The 17,831-nt window shown below is 45.8% G+C and overlaps 1 protein-coding gene across 6 annotated transcripts in view; it reads left to right on the top strand.

Moving 5' to 3' along the window:
- HDAC4 (histone deacetylase 4) overlaps window positions 1–17,831 on the top strand; it is a 175,928-nt gene that overhangs the window by 25,919 nt on the left and 132,178 nt on the right. For all 6 annotated transcript variants that reach the window (XM_021539613.2, XM_021539610.2, XM_021539611.2 and 3 more), the window contains exon 2: window positions 94–341. In XM_021539613.2, the coding sequence (XP_021395288.1) occupies window positions 320–341 (22 nt within the window). In that variant the 5' untranslated portion in view covers window positions 94–319. The remainder of the gene's footprint in view (window positions 1–93; window positions 342–17,831) is intronic.

The raw sequence follows: 17,831 nt of genomic DNA, 5'->3' as shown, positions 1-17,831 counted from the left end.
TTAATCTCAGGGATAAATAGGTTATATAATGTACAGTTTAAATGGCTGTTAATCTTCATTTGCTAACGCAGACATCTTTTTCTTTAATTGCAGGTTCCCATTTTAAAAGCTATTGGAGGACACTGCCACCCTCTTGGATTACTTCCCATAGGACTCAGCATGTCACTGTGCCCTGGATTTTACAAGGTGGCCATGATTTAATCCCCACTTCCCACTCCTATGTATTGGTGAAGCACTGGAGCTCTCTTGAGCTGCTCTTACTCCCGTGGGAACTGATCTATCTCCAATCCCTTCTCCCAAGGACTAGACATTGCCAGCAATGAGCTCCCAAAGCCATCCAGGTAAGGGTAAGGCCATTTGGAGTCCCAGCAGTGACCCCAGAACACAGTTTGTTGCATGAACACACCTTTTAATGATGCTGAAATGGCCATCCAGGCCCCTTCCCTTTCCTGCTTTGTCTGAAACTTGGTGTGAAGGTGGAAAGTGCTGTTGGTGTTAAAAGGAAGTTTTACCATTTCAGACTTCTGATTGTTCTAAAATTTGGGTTTCTAATCATTGCATCAGTGAAAATTGGTATTTTTTGAGTCATTAAGCAGATATTTAATTTGTTAAATCTGTGCTGATGAGCCTTAACGACATGGAGTGTACTTCCAAGGAATGGGCATGGTTCTGCTGGTGCCTGTATTGATATTTAAGGAAACTGTTGGACTTTTTAACAGGAAGGAATAGTTTTGCTCGAACAAAAGTCAATTGATCCACCTCAATGCTGTCTGGGGATTATCCCTAATGTGTCTTCTAATTTGAGGCATGATTCATCACTACTAAATTGTGTATTTCTTGTCTGTCAGAAGAATCTGTAGCTGCTCAGTTACCTGCTTCCCAGCTTAAAGGTGCCTCACACATTTATTTTTAGGGAGTCTGGGGCAACTTTTGTGTTAGGCAGAGCTTTATAAGAGGAATTTTAATTGTAATTGGGCTGTTTCAGTTTATGGTACAGAACTGGCCTGCTGGGAAGCAAATAATCCAACAACAACGAGGCACGTGGAAGGACTTATTTCACTCTGCCTCTTAGAGATTACTCTGTGACTTCAGTTTAATCAGGTTGAGGTTAACAATTAAGGCTGAAGTGCTAAAAGCCGGAGAACAGCTCCTAAGATTTAAGGAACTGCTTGTTTGTGGGGGAAGAAATCCTGCAATAAATAGGGCTGCTGGAGTCTACAGGCAGCAGGGGTAGACCCGACCCTCTTCTCACAACTGAAATGAGTTAAGGAGTCTCTAAAATCATCAGAATTATCAAAAAGAAAAAAAAAAAACAAAACTGGCCTCTGCTTCCATAATGTAGCAGTCTTAGATTTTGAAATTTGTTGGTACTGTGAGGTGCTGAGAAATGTGTGTTTGTATGAATGCAGGTGTTTACTGGAGACACGAATGCAGAGTGATATTTTTAAGGAGCTCTGTTCTTCAGATAACACATAATTGTTGTTTCAGTGTTTTCATGACTCAGGAGTGAGCCTGGCAGCTGTGGCTGCTTGCTTTTCTCTCGTTGTGGTGGTGGGGCACCTTAAACACCCACCTGCAGTCTAAACCCAACGGTGGGTATTTCTTGGCTTCTTAAGGAGCTGCTCTACAGAGGTTTGGGAAGTGGTGATGTCCTTTCTGGTTGGGCTATATGATGCTGGTTTGCCTTGCTTCCTTTCATAATTCATCACTGAACACATTCCTCCTGCCTCTTTCTGCTGCTTTGGCTCAGCGTTCCTGTAGATCCAAAAATCAGCTTGAGCTCTGTTTTTCTAACAAGCCTGTCTAGAATGGTGCTGACAATAGCGGTCTGATCAAAATGCAGGGTGTGGCAGCAGGGCAGGATGGTGCTGGATACCCATGGGCTCTTCCTGGGTGCTGGGTTCTTACTCTGGTTTTACTTCCAAGGGTTGGGTTGGAATTCTGCAGCGTTTCTTGGTGGCTTTTCACCCCAAATGTTCTTGTTGCTCGTTTCTCTTTCAAGAGTCAGTTGTATAATAAGGAGCAGAAATATTTCTCAAGCCTTGCCAAAGATGACATCTGGACTTCTCATGTCAGTTATCATAGCCATGTTGATTATACAGCTACAGGTAATTATTCCTAATGATGGGCATTGTTTAAGGGAAGGCTCTGGCTTAACTCAAGAGCCTATTAAGCCTTGCTTCAGTGGGTTCAAGCTTTCTTCTCTAATCTTCCCCAAGGCCAGCACTAATGGGATGTTTTAGGAGCCATGCCATGAAATTGTTGTGGCATAGATGAATGGAAGTGGTTTGGGTTGGGTTTTTTCTGTGCTTTTTTTGATTTTTCATTTCACTCTGCAAAGGTTTTGTGAAAAGTGTTGGGCACTGAGAGCTTCTCATCAAACAAGGTGAAAAAACACAGAGAAGATTTAAGTTAGCTAAGAAAAGTGTGACTTCTTCCCTCATCGCTGCCTCTTCTTTTGTTGTGTTTTGGATTCAGATTCTGTATGGAATAAGAAATAGCTTTTGGAGAAGAAGACTTGCCCAGGTGGGAGAAAACTTCCTGGGAGGCATCACGTGGCCTTTGGCTTTTGGCAGAGGAGTTGCTGCCTCTTCCAGTGCTGGAACAAAGCTGGAAAAAAAGACGCTCAAATTGTGCTGCGAAGTATAATTAAGACAATTAGGCTAATTAAGATAACATTTAGGATTATGACATATCTTGGGGGGTGGGGGAAAGCATGTTTAGTTTCACTCCTTAACCTGTTCACATTGGCCACAATTGAAACTTGCCTTACATAACCCGTGGTGCTTACCTTACCCAGACTGACTGAGTTGTGAGTAGGTGTGGGGTATTTTTATAGATTTTTTAAAAAATGTTTTAGGGTTTTTCCCCTCCCTTATTTACCTTAAATGATTCCTTGCAGTTGCCTTCTACCTCTCCCCTTAATTTTCAGTGGCTTGAGTTTCACTGTCGTTCGCTTCCTTAATCAGTAAAGATTGTTCTGCTGATACTAGTTATACATAAAGATTAGTTTTAAAAAACCAAAACACTTAAAGTTAATCACTCAACTGATTTGTATTTGTTTAAAGTTCACTTTCCTTTGTAAAAGCTGAAAATCTCCATGTTCAATGAAGCATTTTGTTTATGAAATGTTATCCTGCAGGAATTAACCAGTCTGAATGCAAATACTCCATCCTTTCTTCAGAGCCACTCTTGCAGAGATGCAAATTTCAGCTACATTTTGCAGTGCTGAATGTTTGATAATTAGGAATATTGAAGTTTTGAGAATGAGCTGCCTGGCTGATAGGGGGAAATCTGCAGCAGGGATCATTAGAGCTGAGAGGAGCTCCCTGAGGAAGCAGAGAGCTCTGGGATCACATGGCACCGGGAGAACTAGTTCAGGAGTCACGTACTGTGATTTGCTGGGTAGATAAGGACTTCTGTATGGGGCTTTATCTGCAGCCAGCCACTCTCCTGCCCTGCTCCACAGCTCAATGAGGCATGGAAAGCCATTTCATGCAGCACACGCAGAAGAGCTCTCCCCATGAGCATCTCCCAGCATTTTGCACTGGCTGATAAATATTTGATGTGTTCTCTTTTTAAAGATTAAGAAGTTTCTGTGGAGATGCATTTCAAGGCGGCTTTAAATGACACTGACCTACTTTCTGTCAGCAATGAAGCTGTCTGGGGAAGTTATCTAGGGGCAAGAGCATAATTTCAAATAAATACAAGGGCTGTGGGGGTAAGCTCCAGCCCTCTAGCAGGGCTGGGCCATGGTGGGTACTTGGTGACTGTGGAAGAACATCTGGACATGGTCTGTCACGGAGTCATGGAGTGATTTGAGTGGGAAGGAGCTGTAAAGCCCACTCCATCCATGGGCAGGGACACTTTCCACTATCCCAGGTTGCTCCAAGCCCTGTCCAACCCGGTCCTGGACACTTCCAGGGAGCCCTGCTTCCCCTTACCAGTCTGGTGCTCTGGTTTTACTGGATTATGCTAGACTGGGAATTCAGAGCCTGTTCCCCTGAGCAGCCTGGTCCCCCAGTTTTGTGGGGGGGGGACGGGACTTTGGGGTTGGCTGTGGGGTAAACTCAGCAACAAGTTCTGGTTAGAAGAGCTGGAAACTCCAGCAGATGGAACTGGCCATGTCTCCATTCACTTTCTTTCTTTAGCTCACGACAGAACACCTTTTCCACCTTCATTCCTGTTCTTACCCATGTGGGAGCTGAGCCTGTTCTGGACTTCCTCTAGGAACGGTGTCATTTTGAGGTCCTTGAAAGTTTTAAGTCTGCTTCCACTAAACCTGTGAAGTTTTCACTTTCTGGAGCATCAAATAGTTGGGACTTTCTGTACAAGGGTTTGATTGTACCCTCAAAAGAGAAGAATTGTTTTGTGCTTCAGCCTGGGGTTCAAGATGAAGTTCCTGCTAGGTTAGTGTCCCTGCCAAGTACATTCCTCTCATATCTGCTTTTTCTTTAAATGCAGTTCTTGCACTTAGGAATTCTTTAAAAGCCTGTTTCTAAAGTAAGTTTTTTAGCCTGTGATGTTTCCTGCAGTGCAAAGATGAGACGCAGGTACTTGTGATGAGAGGCAGAGAGCTTTGGATTATTTTGAATGAAGTACAGGGTAGGCAAAGGATATAAAAAATGTTGTCTTTTTAAAGTCAGGTGATTCTGTAATAATGCTTGAGATAGTCCTTAGGATCTTGTGTCCCACTTGGAAAGGAGACAAACCTTTTTCTACAAGGTTACTGCATTTTTGTTACTCACTTTTGGTCAACCCCAGTTTGCCATGTGTCTCGTACTTCCCCAAATACAAGTTTTTACCGGAAGAGCGAATAAATAATTGCTGTGACATTTCTTCTTTTAGTGTAGTGTTTAGTATATCTTTTTCATCCTCTGACATCTCTAGAAACTGCCTTTACAGTCAGAGGATAGCTATGAGTGATTGAACATGGAGTAGGAGGTGCCTGACTGGAGAATGAACAATTGTGGAATTGGTAATTTTCCCATCCTTCAGTAATGGTTTTGCCAGTCCCTTTCTCCTCGTAGCTTGCCATGTGCAAGGAATTTCTGCCCACCTTTTATTTATTTATTTTATTATTTCTATTTAGGCCATTGAGCAGGGAAGGCCTTGACACCTGCACCGTTTGAGCTGCCAGGTGGAGTGGTCAAACCACTGAGAAATGGGGCACACAATTTATTCTTCTGCTAAGAAAACTAAAATTAATACATCAGCAGGTCTTTTAAAGGTTTTGTTTCCATAACCAAAATCAACGTAGTGTTGTTTCATCAGTTACTGGGAAAAGCAGATGCTTTACCTGCAGTACCCTGGCTTGCTTTGAGGTGCTCAGCAGCTCTTGGGGTTCCCCCTTGGGATTGCTGTCACCATTTGGCTTGATAGGCTGATTTACTCAGGTATATAAGCAAATTTTTAGCCTTTCAGAAGGAGGAGGCTGGTATTAAACTTCACACCTAATGAAAAGTGAATTCCATGTAGGAATAACTCCAGGTGGCCATTCTGTCTCAGCTGGAAGCCACCCGTGGTGGCAGCAGTGCTTGTGGGAGTTTCCAGGAACCCCTGAGTGTGTTTGGGGTTCAGTGGGGCATTGCTGGTCTTGCTTTGAACCCTGGCAGCACAGGCTTTGCCACGGAATTCACAGGCCAGACTTAATCTTCTCCTTGTTTGTAGCTGCCCTGCTCCACTTTGATGTTGCAAGAGACGTTTTGGAAGCTTGAGTTGCCAAGTGTGAGGAGGTTCTGCTGGGGTGGCTGGGCAGGGTCAGCCCAGGAGATAGGAACCTGACCACAGCTACCTGTGGATACATGGGGAAGGGGGGAACAACAGGTAGGATTGTGACAACAGCCATTAAATACGCCCCCTCAACCTCTGATCATGTGTGATGTGGATTTTTTTTTAGAGTCAGTTTTACTTTTATTTGGTTTTCTGTTGTTTCTTGGGGTTTCTTTTCTGTCATTTTGGTTGTATCAAGGGATGAACAATCCCAGCACTGAAAAACAACTTCTTTTGCTGACTTGCCCATGAACAGAACAGAAGCAGAGTGCCTCTCCACCAGAAGAAACTTCCAACCAAGGTAGAGTTGCTTGCAGTGGAAGGGACTGCTGGAAACCCCCTGTGCTCTGTGGGAGGGCCGGGATCAACGTATTGGAGAAATTGCAACTGAATTCAAAGAAATCATTTGTTTTTAAAAAAAAAAAAAATCAATCCTGACCCTTTCACTATTCTGGAACCCATGTACTTGCTCTGTTTGTAGCCCTTGTGCTGCCAAACCACATAAATAGCTTTATGGGGCAAATGGTGAAGGGAGCGAGGTCTGGTTTAGGAGCTTTGAACTGCCAGCCTTGGCCTCAGGTCCCTGTTTTGTCCTCTGGGGCAGCAGCTTGAGGCTGTGTGACCCCACCAGGATCAAAGCCACGGAGTGCAGGGTGAGGGGCCGTGGGCTCTGGGTGCCCTCGGTGGGCTCTGGGTGCCCTCGGTGGGCTGTGCTCGCTGTGCTGTGGATTTGGAGTTTTTCTTTAGCAGCTGCTGCTGTCCATGAGCTCCCGTGTGCTGGCTCTTTGTTCACCCATGATCAGTAGCCCCAGACTGATGTGGCTGGCAAGCTGGGAGCAGCTGGGAGATGGGAAACGCTGCTCCGGTGGGTTATTTCCTCAGGGATCTGAGGGCAGGTGTTTTTTGGGCTGCTGCTGGAAAGGTGGTTTCGGCACTTCTGATCAATTGATGGTTCTTCAGGCAGGAAACCCTTAAAGCCTGGTGATGTTAAAATAATCCGTTGAGAATTGTATTTTGCTCTTCTGTTTTGGCATTCAGAACTTGCACTTTCTACTCAAACAAGGCTTGACCCTCTCTGTTAACTGTGACCTTTTTTTTATGCTGCCTATAAAGAGAAACGGTTTTAAACGTTTTTTTCACTCCTGATCTAGAAAATGCTTGAGCTGCTCCTGTGGGAATATATAAAAGCCTGAACTAGACCAACCCTCTCTTCTCTAGTCATAAAATCATCCAAAGCAGTAAAAAAGACCATACACCAAACTCCACAAGTCCATCCAAGTACTGAACCCTTGACGTCTGTTGCTTCAGGAAAAATCTCTGAAGCTTCCCAGAACTTGCTTTAGTCTAACTAAGGTGCCAGTGGTCTCATAGAACCTCTGCCAGGGGAAAGCATGTGATCCTCACAGCTTACCAAACCCAGGAGCAGGGCTCTGGCATCTCTTCCCTGCCAGCAGCAAGAATCTGATTGGCATTAGATGGCTTTTTCCCTTCCTTTTTTCCCTTTCCAGCAGGTGCAAGGCCTGTTCTGCAGGCTCGTAACTCTTGACAGGTTTATCGTGATGTCTTCTTGGCAGGTAGGGCTGATGCTATCCTCAGCCTGCATTAAAGAATCTTTTCTTTTTAATTTTTTTCCCTTCAACATGGAGCTCTGTGCAGTAGCTCTTTCAAGGAGGTGATGGGACTGTTGTCCCTGGTTTCCTTCTTTTTATCTGGAACTGCAGCAGGTAGAGCCAACCTGAAGGGTCGCTACACCTTCACCACCATCTCCACCTCCCCCAGATAAACTTGAGACAGGTTGATCTGAGCAAACACAGCATCAAGTCGTATTGACAGAGGTTTTGGAAAGCTCGGATTTATTCCTCTCATATATTTTCTTTTTCACAAGGAAAGGTACGCAGGCAGGTTCTGCTCAGGCATTGCCAGATTCATGAATCTTTCTGAAGAAGCTGCTATGTGGAAGTTGCCCTTTTAATTTTTTCTTCCTTTCCTCTCTTTTCACTGGTGTTTGTCATGGGAGACCTCAGCCTGTTGTTTTTAGCAGCTCACCAAAGCGCTTAAGGAGAATTCCTCCTCCTTCACTGATTAATTTCTGGCATGGAGCACAAAATAGCTCTTGCGTCAATAAATCGTCACAGCCTTTGCTTGTCTCTGTCAGCGTAAATACAGTTGGACTCTAACACGCCCCCAAGTAGGCCAGAGGTTGCCAGTTTTGCAGCTGCAGGGTGGTCAAATCCAAGAGTGCATGGCCGGGGTGTCAGAGCTGCTGCAGGTCATGTTGCTAGCCCCTTCACCCCTGACCCCTCTTTATAACTTCTTAGCTTCTGGAATTCTACTCTAGTTATAAAGTTATTGTTCTGCAGCCTAGAGCATAATGATTTTGTGTGCATCTGTTTGATTTACTGGGAAAGCAGGAGTGTGTTTGTGGCTGTGAGCAAGGGTTCTGCTCAGTGACTCCCAGCCCTCATTTCACTGCTTCACCTCCCATCACTTGGTAGGCTCCTTTTCAAGCTGCTTGCTCAGACCTCTTTTTTTTTTTTTTTTTAATTTTTCTTTAAATTTTATTTTATTTTTTTTTTTATTGGTAGTTCTGCTGTTTGCTTTTATTGGGGAAACTGTGGATAGCAGTTGCACAAAAGAACGTGATGTTTTGGGAGTGATTGCCCAAATCATTGGGCAACAGGGACTTGATCTTTAGATGTTCCAGCCATCAGATGACAGAAACTTTGTGCAAAGCCATTTGCTGGAGAAACTGTTGTGCAAACGGGGTGGTGAATGCTGCTGGAAATGGGGAGGGGGGTGAGAAACCTGGAAAGCAGGTCATCCTCCTGCACGTGGGATTCTTGCAGGGAAGCTTGAGGGAGCTGCTGGAGAGGTTGGGACCATCCATTGGCAGCTTCTGAGTCAGAGAGTAGGATGGAAACTGCTGGCTTTTTACAGAAGTTTCTCCTTGGAGAGTGCCCTGATGGAACTGCTCTCTGGGCTTTCCTGGAGCACGTTCCTCCTCCCACTGGCAAGGCTGCCCCTGCAGCTGCCCTGCCTCTAAATAGAGCAGTAGAGCAGACTTGAGAATGAGAATGATTTAGAAATGTTTCTAAAATTCAGATTTTTTTTTATTGCTATATCCTAATCTACATCTAAATACAAGCACAAACTGCTGGTGGAGGGGTAGGGGAAAATCCCTCAATATCCCACCTCAATATCCCCAAGTGGATGAAAACTCTTGGCAGATATTTTCGCTAGTTTTAGGAAACCAGCTGTAGCTGCTCTAAACCAAACTGTTCCATTATAGATTTCTGCATGTATTCCTTCTGTCCTTTGAAAAACAACCAGCCTATGTATGCCAATGGATCAACATTGGAAGGGCAGGCCTTGCTGTGATTTGGGTTTGGAAGAAATTCCAGAGGTAGAACACCTATTTTGTGGAGAAAACGGTCTGCTCTAGGTGACTTGCATTGCCAGAAAGGAGAGCACGGCTTGCTCTCAGCCTCATGCAGGGATTTGATAAACACTATTTTCTAGGATTTCTCATCTTGTTCCCTAGGCCTTCTTCCTCCTCTCTGGAGCTGTGAACTATAATTCATGAAGAGATTTATGTGTTCTGGTCAAAATGCAGAATGTGTGCAAAGAATATGCCCACTTCCCTTTTTCCCTATAAGAGCTCAAGGTCTGAGAGTGAAAATACAGGTTTAAAAGTGTTTTCCTGATCAGTTTGTTTATTCCTTGGTCTGCAATGTGCAGGGTGGTGCTGGGGGAGCCACGAGGGGTTGAGGTTGCAGGAAAAGGCAATGGTGGTTGTGTCACTGGGGCTCTCTGGCAGCTGCCTGCCCATGCTTGTGTCAGGGTACAGGCTGCATGGGTTTTTCCTGCTCTTCTCTTTCTTGCTGTTGATGCCAGGTTGGTGTTTTGGCTCTGCAGCAGGCACAGAGCAGCTCCCCTGATGTGGCTGCTGTGTGTCTGTCCAGGCTCCTTCTGTCTGAACTGGCCAGAGTTTATTCCGTAGGGCTGTGCTGGGCTGGGGCTGGGCTTTTCCACAGCCTGCTGTTGGGTCAGGGTGTTGGAGCCTGCTGATCTCACACCCACTCTCTCCTTTTCCCGTCTCAGGTGGCTGGCTTGCCTCTGAACAGAGCACCATGTGGTGTGCTGTGGGCAGTGAGTGATGCTGGTGTATACACAGAGCTGCAGTTTGCTCAGTGAAGCTGTGTCAGCTCAGGGTGTGCTTGGCATTTCTTCCTCCCCTGGACCTGGGTGCTGGAGAGCTGGAGATCCCCACTGATCAGGCTGGGACATGGGGAGGTTGTTGGTTCTGGGAGCTCTCTGGGATGCCCATCCCACATTGAGGAGTCTTTGTGCCAGAGGTCAAATTTTTTTTTCTTGTAAAGCACTGGAACAGGCTGCTCGGTGCAGCGGTGGAGTTGCCATCTCTGGAAGTGTTCAAAAAATCATGTGGACTCTAAAACTAGTTATTTCCTTCCTATTTCAGCTTGTGTTTCACAGCTGGGTCTGCTTTCATCGGCAGAAGCAGGCAGGAGAGTCCCTTCAAGAGCCACCAGTACCCAGAGCTGGGTTCTGTAGTTGCAGCAGCCCAGCTCTGCGGTGAGATGAGCCCTCCCCCTGGGGAAGGTGAGCTCGGATAAAGGGTTGTGCTTGTGGTGTCTTGTTTGGCTTTTCAGGCTCCTGAAGCCAGAGAGCTCTGCAGAAGGAGCTTGTTTTTATTCAGAAATAATGATGCAGTAGTTGGTTTAGGCATATAAACATCTGTGGCTTGAGCAGGCAGAGGTATGAGACACACTTGTGTTGGGAGATGAGTTCTGTCTCATCAGGAACTCCTTTTTCCTCTTGCAAGAAGCAACTGTGGGACTATTTCTTTTGAATATCAGTGGGTTTTTCATCCCCCAAAATCGTCAACTGGTTTTATTTTGCAGTAAGAAGCAGTAGGTAGTGTTTAGGAACCATTGTTGATGAGATTGTATCTGGCAAAGACATCATCTCACCAAGAGTTTTCAAAGATTTTGAAAAAGGCATAATGCTCAGTATTGGCTCCTTTAATATTTTTTTCTTACTGTTTCCCACCAAGACTGTGTTTCCATTGTGTCTATGAGCTTCACTGGTTTTGTCACGTTTCCAAGTTGTTAATAACATCTTGGTGTGCTAACACATTCTCGGCATTGGCAAATTCTGTGTGATTTATCTGCTTAGATCCGCGTTATTTGCTGCTCTGCCTCTTTCCAGTTAATAATTTCCCTGACTAAGGATACCTGTGTGCACAGGGAAAGAGGCAGGGAGGAAAAATCTGCCTTGGATGTTTCTCCTCCCTCCTCCTCCTCCCAAACTGAAACTAGTGGAAGCTGCTGGCCACTTTCACTGGTCATCCGCTGAGTCCTTTAATTAGAACATTTCTGATTCGGAGCTTCCACATCTCCTGGCTCAAGCCTTGGATGCTGGCAGAGGCATTTGAGCTGCACTGTTTCTGGTCCCCAAATTGTAATTTCAGTTCAAGCCCTTTCTTAGATGTTGGGGAAATGAATTGAAGTTTTGTGTGGGGTGTTTCACCCCTCAGCACTGCGGGGCTCTCAAAATGCTGTGACATGTGAGGGATCACTCCGAGCATCCCATGCCTTGCTCTGTGCCTTCTTGGAACTACTGACCTGTGCCGAGTGCCTTTGGCCGTGCCAGCCTGGCCACGTGCTGGCAGCTGGGAGATGTTTTGTCTGGCAGCAGGGGAAACTTGGTGCTGGTGGGAAGAGCTGAGAGGGCAGAACGTGCAGTGTTTTCCAGGTTTGGGACACCCAGTGGCGCCTGGCATGGCTGTGGCAGCTCTTCCCTGGTTGTCAGAGGTGCCATGAGTGCCAAAAGCTCAGGGGGTGCAGCCCAAACGGGACTGGGGCTCGCTGGGGATGTGTGGCTCTAGATTAACTGTCCCCTACTCTAAATGAGTGGTTGTACACGGGGCAGGCACGTGGCATGGCTCTGCTCTCAGCAGGTGTGTGTGAAGCTACAGCAGGAAAACACCTCCGGCTCAGCAAGACACAATAGCAGAGCACAGGGAGCTGGGCTGAGGCATGTGAAGGATGTGGGATCTGTGATACCGGAGGCTTAAAGGCAAAAATAGCATCATTTATAATAGTAAAAGCAAAAAGGCTCCTGTGCGACGCCTTTGCATTCTGCCAGTCTGTAGTGAATGGTGGAGTAGTTTGCTTACAGATGACAAGCAGGGATGAATAAGCACTTAAAATTTTTGGTGCTGGAGAAACAGCTTTTCCATCTTGGCCCCTGAGCTAGTTGGTCTTGCAGTCCATTTCCTCAGTGTGTCACTTGCTGCTTGAAATACAGCTGTTGGGAAGCATGGAATTAAAACTCTCTCTACATCCCTTGGCCTTCCTGTGGGGCTCTCTGTTCTGCCCTTGGCATGCTCCAGGATGCGTTTTGCCTGGGCTGTGTGCTGATTTTGGAGAGGACCCCTTTGCTGCCTGGTTTGCCTCCCAGCAGCAGGAGGAAATATCCCAAGCACAATCCATGAACTCCTTCACCAGCTATAAACATGCCATCACCACAGACTAAATCTCTGATGTGTTTCAATGGATGGACACCTGAGGATCGCCTGGAGGTGAAATGAAAGAATAAACACATTAATTTAGATGCTTGAAGAAGAGCAGCAAAGTGTGGATAGGTGTAAAGTTATGTCCTGGAGTAAGGAAATGCTGTCCCTTGAGGTCTCAGTGCTGGGGTTGTTGGCTATAGCAGCTCTGCCTCTGCTCTTGTGCCCTGTGCTTAATTTCCCTGGAATTTCCATGGGACACCTTAAGTATTTTAGCTGTTGGAGTTTTGTAATGGGAGGTAACATTGTTTAGATTTTTTTTTCTTTTTTTGTTTTCTTTTTTTCTTCCCATAAGCTGCTGTTTGTGGGCTTTCTAAGGACCTAGTCCAGGGTGGAAACAGAGGGAAAAACACCTCATTGTAAGGACTAGAATGCAACTAGTGCTGTGTGTTTCTTCTAAGTCAATACTATTAATTGCTTTCTTGCTGCTTAATGATAAAGTTGTTAAGATATGGCCAGAAGTGGTTCTCTGGCCAGGAAAGCGTCCTTTTTGCTGTTGTGTTTGCCCAAGCTGGCAGTGGAGAGATACCTGTAGTACCTGAGGAAAGAGCCTCTTGAAAAGTGGTATTTTGGAGCATTTTTCCACTTGCCTGCGCATGACTAATGCCTGCACCACTTCTGGTGTCATCCTCGCAACACGGTGCTTGGATGCGTGCAGATTTGTGTGAGGACAATGAGAGGAGAAAAGTCTTTGGAAACCAGCAAGTGTTGCAGCAATGTCCATCAGGGCTTTTATTATTTTCATATTTGGCTCCAGTTTAAATGTCAGTGACCTCCTGCTTGGAGAGGTGCCATCCACAGGGAGCCTTGGCAGGCATTTCCCAAACACAGCATGGGGATCTTGTACCCTCTTACAGGACACATTTTACACCCTTGCATTGCAGTTGAGAGAGGGTTCTATGTTTACTTCCTTCAAAAATAAGTTGTGGTAGTGAGGTTGGCAAGTTCTCATGGGAATTGGTCTCTCCTGAAGGTATGAATCCAGTCCTAGGCTGGGTTGTACTTTAGGAAGTTGAATGTTACCCTGAACAAGTGTCCTGCCTGACAGCGAGAAGCGCAAGGTGTTTTGGCCTCTCAGAAGCAAAACAGAGAGCCCAAAATGAGGACAGAGTATAGAATCAGATGTGACATGAGTCTGTAATCATGGCTATTTTGGTGCTTGCTAATCTAGTGCTTTTGCTGGCCCAAAAGTTGAAGGTAAAGAAGGCTAAGCTGGCAATTAAATGTGCAGTGAGAAGCTTGGGGGAGACTTAAAGTTTGGGGCTACTTGCTGTTTGTGTGAACCATGGAAAATATTTTGTGAACAAAATTTTCCATTAATATGGGGTTTGTGAATAGTTCAGGATTATTGCAGATCAAATTTCAGAGAGAAGCACCGAAGCATCATGAGCTCCATGATTTTCCAGCTCTTGGTGCGTTCATTCCTGCGTGCTGGTGTTTTGGGAAGGGAAGGGGGATTCTCTGGGACCTGAGCTCAGCTGAGTCAGCTTTATTAGCACTGCACGACTTCCTGAATTGCTGCCGAGGAAGTATGTGCTGTTGACTCAGAAGAAAGTCTGTGATGTCTGGGGACAGGGTCAGCGAAGCGGATGCCTGAGTTCCAGCATACTCCTGAGGCTGTGAATCACTGTGACAGATGAAGTGAGTGAAAAGTGCCATTTTCTTTAAAAAAAAAAAAAAAAGAAGAGAAGGTAGGGGAAGGCCCCAGAGGTCGCACATGGTTAGATAACAGGGCAGGGTGGAATTTGTGGTTTACATCATTAAATTTGGCACTGCCTTCACCTGAGTGTTTTGCCCGGCTGTAAACTTGTGAGTTCCCTGTGGCTTGCTCCTGTAAACTGTGTCTGCACAGCTGCAAGCTCCATCGTGTGCAGAATCAATTCCTGAACTGGATCCGGACAGCGGAGGATTTTCTGTATGGAATCTTCTATTAAAAACACGCCTACACTCCCCAATCAGCCTTACTTTTCCTCTGCAAACTGCTCATTTGTCTCCGACCGCTCTGTCTGCCTCGAACATGCCTGTGTGTGTGGCATAGCTTGAATTTTTATGCCAAGGAATGTAAACACCAAATCCGCACAAGACTTGCTGAAGAACTCTGGGGCTCTGGTGCATCATCTGTTTGTTATGTAACCTGATAGAATGGGAACGAAATAGAAACCAGATGTCAAGGCAGAGCAATTACAATTTTTTATCTGTGAGTGTTACAGTAAATGCACTTTGTGTTCCTTCCCCCCCTCCCTGAATGTGGGGTTTTATTTGGGAAAGTGCTTCGAGGGACCTTGGAGCTCTCAGCATGGCTCTTGCTTAAAGATTTTGTTATTCTGTACTTGTGTTCCTTAATGTAATTAGAGTCTGTGTGCTACTCCGGGTCCATGAGCCAGCGTATTCCTAGCTGGAAATGAGCTGGACACAAGGGCTGAGTCCCAGGAGAGCCCCTCTGCATGTCCAGCTCTGTGGGTTACACGGCCAAGTCGCACTAAATTTAGCATTCCAAGGGAAGCTGCTTTGCTTGTCATGTTTAAATTTGGCAGGAGAATCCCCTCAGAACAGGTTTGGTGCAGGCTCTGCTGGGGATTCCGGAGCTGGAGGAACATCTGGGAGGGGAGCAGATGGGAGCTGCAGTTAGCTCGTTTGCTGCAATTCGCTATACGTCGAGGAGGATAAAAGGGAAAATGGATAATCATTCATTCTCTCTGGTGGGGAAATGGATTCTTCCACCACTGGTGTATCCCAGAGGTTTATCTCTGCTGTCTTCCATTAAATAAGGCAAGCCCTTGGTTGAGAGAGGGATTGATGCAAGTCTACCTTGCTCTTCATGTGCATCTTCACGAGTTGAGGTGTGTGTGGGATCTCACCAAGTAGGAGCTGATGGGATTTTTCCTCTTCCCTTCCCTCATGTTTTTCATCCTCCTGTGCTGATATTTGTTCTTTTGCTGCTGAAGATGTATTTCCTTCTGTCCAGTTAAGCTAGGAAGCCCTTGGCAGCAAGTCCTTGCCTGTGGAGTTTGGGATTGGGTAAGGCCACAAGGGCTGGAGATCCATTTTTCTGTGGGAGCTGAAGAAATTTTGGGCATCCCTCTTTTAACTACAGATGACTTCAAGAAACAAGAAACCCTTAAATGAGTTGTACATTCCAGATAAAGGAAGAATTAAAGGTCCTTGCTCCTCCTAAACAGCAAGTTTTTCCCTTAAAACCAGCAATCAAGGAGAAGAGATCAATGTGATTGCTTGCTGCCAGCCATTCCCAACAGCATCCAATCTGTGCCAGCTCTCCTTTCAAGGACAGCATGGAAAGAGGACTTTGGTGTGCGATAGGTCACTGCTCAACTCTGCCAACACCCAGTAGTGACTTCTGCATGTTGCCCATGGAGTCTGAGCTTAAATTGAAGATTTAACTGTTGGAGACACTTCTCTCTGACATGAAGCATTTACAGAAAACTTTACAACTGCAAGGAAGCAGCACGAAGTCCAGAATCAGGTGTTCCTAGTTTGGAATTGCTTCCTTTCCAGCTCTCCTTCTGGAGAAGAGGAGACTCAGGAGGGACCTCACGGCTCTCTACAGTGCCTGACAAGAGGTTGTGATGAAGGGGGAGTTGGGCTCTTCTGCTGTGCCTCAACTGAAAGGATGCGAGGAGGTGGCCTTTCAGGGGAGGTTCAGATTGGATATTGAATACTGGATATAGGAAAAAAAAAATCACTGAAAAGGTGGTCAGGCATTGCAGTTAGTTGCCCAGGAAGCTAGTGCAATCTCTGGGAACATTCCAGAGGCACCTGGGGGTATCACTAGCAGTGATTATGTTGGGGTGTTTATGTGTTTATATTGGTGTTAGTGTGTTACGTTGGTGGTGCTGTGTTGGTGTTTGGACTGGATGATCTTGAAGGTCTCTCCAACCTTGAAGATTCTGTGATTTTTTTTTCTCTAAATGGAGATCATGGAGAGCCCAGATGTGGCCACCGTGGAGACCATTCCCTCGGGTTGGTCACGGCGGATGTTTGACCAGCTCTCTTGTAAAGGTGCTGATGCTCTTCTCACTGAGCTCTGCATGGCCCGAGCGGGGAGCTCTGTGCCGAGCTCTGCGCAAACGCTGATGTGTCATTGACACCAGGCCTTCAAACCACGGGAGTGCAAAATGGGAATATTGGCCAGCGGACGGGAACAGCTCCCTTCGGTGTCAGCCGGAGAGGCCTGGTTTGGAGAAGGAAAACCGATCCATCACGGAAGCGCAGGGCTCAGCTCCTGTGCCGTGCTGGTCCTGAGCAGCTTCTGAGAGCCCGGGGGTCCCGGTGTGTGTGGGGACACAAGTGCTGGCAGTGGCGCTCACATGTCCCCGGCTCCTACTATAAAAACAGCAGCTCCGCCAAAAGCGACCTTCAGCATGGCTCCCAATGTTCCCCGTGTTATTTTTAACCTGTCTGGGTAAATTTCCAATACAAAGGCCAGTGCCAATCTGATGTGCTCGCTTTTCCAAATTCTTATCTTTTGCTTTCTAGTGCACTGATGCATCAGATAGAACAGCAAGTTTTGGTAAAGCTTTGCTTGTATGGCCACAGCACCACAGAGAAATAAATATTTCAGCTCTGTTTTACTGCTAAATACATTTATTTTCCAAGAGGATTTTTTAAAGATGGGTTTTAACAATTGTTTTTTCTTTAAGGAAAAAAAAAAAAAGCTTGAATTGTGGTTTAAAAATAGCTGAAGGCTGTACTTTGATTAGGTTGCTGTGGCACTGACGTCAGTGGGTGACATTTATCTCTGTATGGATTTGTCGCCCTGTTGACTAAGGCTGTATTTACACAAATGGGGATATTTCTGTCTGCTGTGGGGGGAACCAGCAACAGCTCTGCCCAGTTGTGTCCTTGCCCTCCGTATTCCTGAACTCTGCCTCTCTCCTCTGCTGCTTCATTCTGTGCTACAGTGGGGATTTTTTGGAGTGCTGGAGGGTAGTTTTGGGTATTTACTTTGCCATGAGGGTGTAGGCATGATGAGATGATGATGGCTCGGTGGAGAAGGACACTGGCAGAGAGATGCTGAACTTGCCTTGGTAAAGCATCAGGTATGAGCCTGGGTGGGTCTTGGCTGGCTGGCTCCATGAATAGACAAGTAATGGATGTTCTCCAAATAGGAATTATAGAAAATAGGCCCTGAACGAGTGAACTAAATGAGAAAAAGGAAGGAAAAGAACGGAGCAGTTTCAGCCCAGCATGGCTTTGAGTGCAGTATATTTCTCTGTCACTTATTGAATGTTTTCATCCAGCATAGTTGCTGTAATTCACTTTTTTTTTTTTTAAGCTTTAATTATTGCTCTTGGGGTTTCCTTGGCCCCAAATCCCACTGTTCCAACAGCAGCAGAAAGCACTAAGTTTCCTATAAGCACTCATCTAAGATCTAGTTCCTGGAGCATAAGGTTACCCAAAAGGAAGTTTCCATAGAATACCAGAATGGTTTGGGTTCGAAAGGCCT

This window comes from Lonchura striata, chromosome 8 (assembly GCF_046129695.1).
Source record: "Lonchura striata isolate bLonStr1 chromosome 8, bLonStr1.mat, whole genome shotgun sequence".
In the NCBI taxonomy this organism is placed as follows: domain Eukaryota; kingdom Metazoa; phylum Chordata; class Aves; order Passeriformes; family Estrildidae; genus Lonchura; species Lonchura striata.
This window is presented reverse-complemented; position numbering and strand designations above follow the sequence as displayed.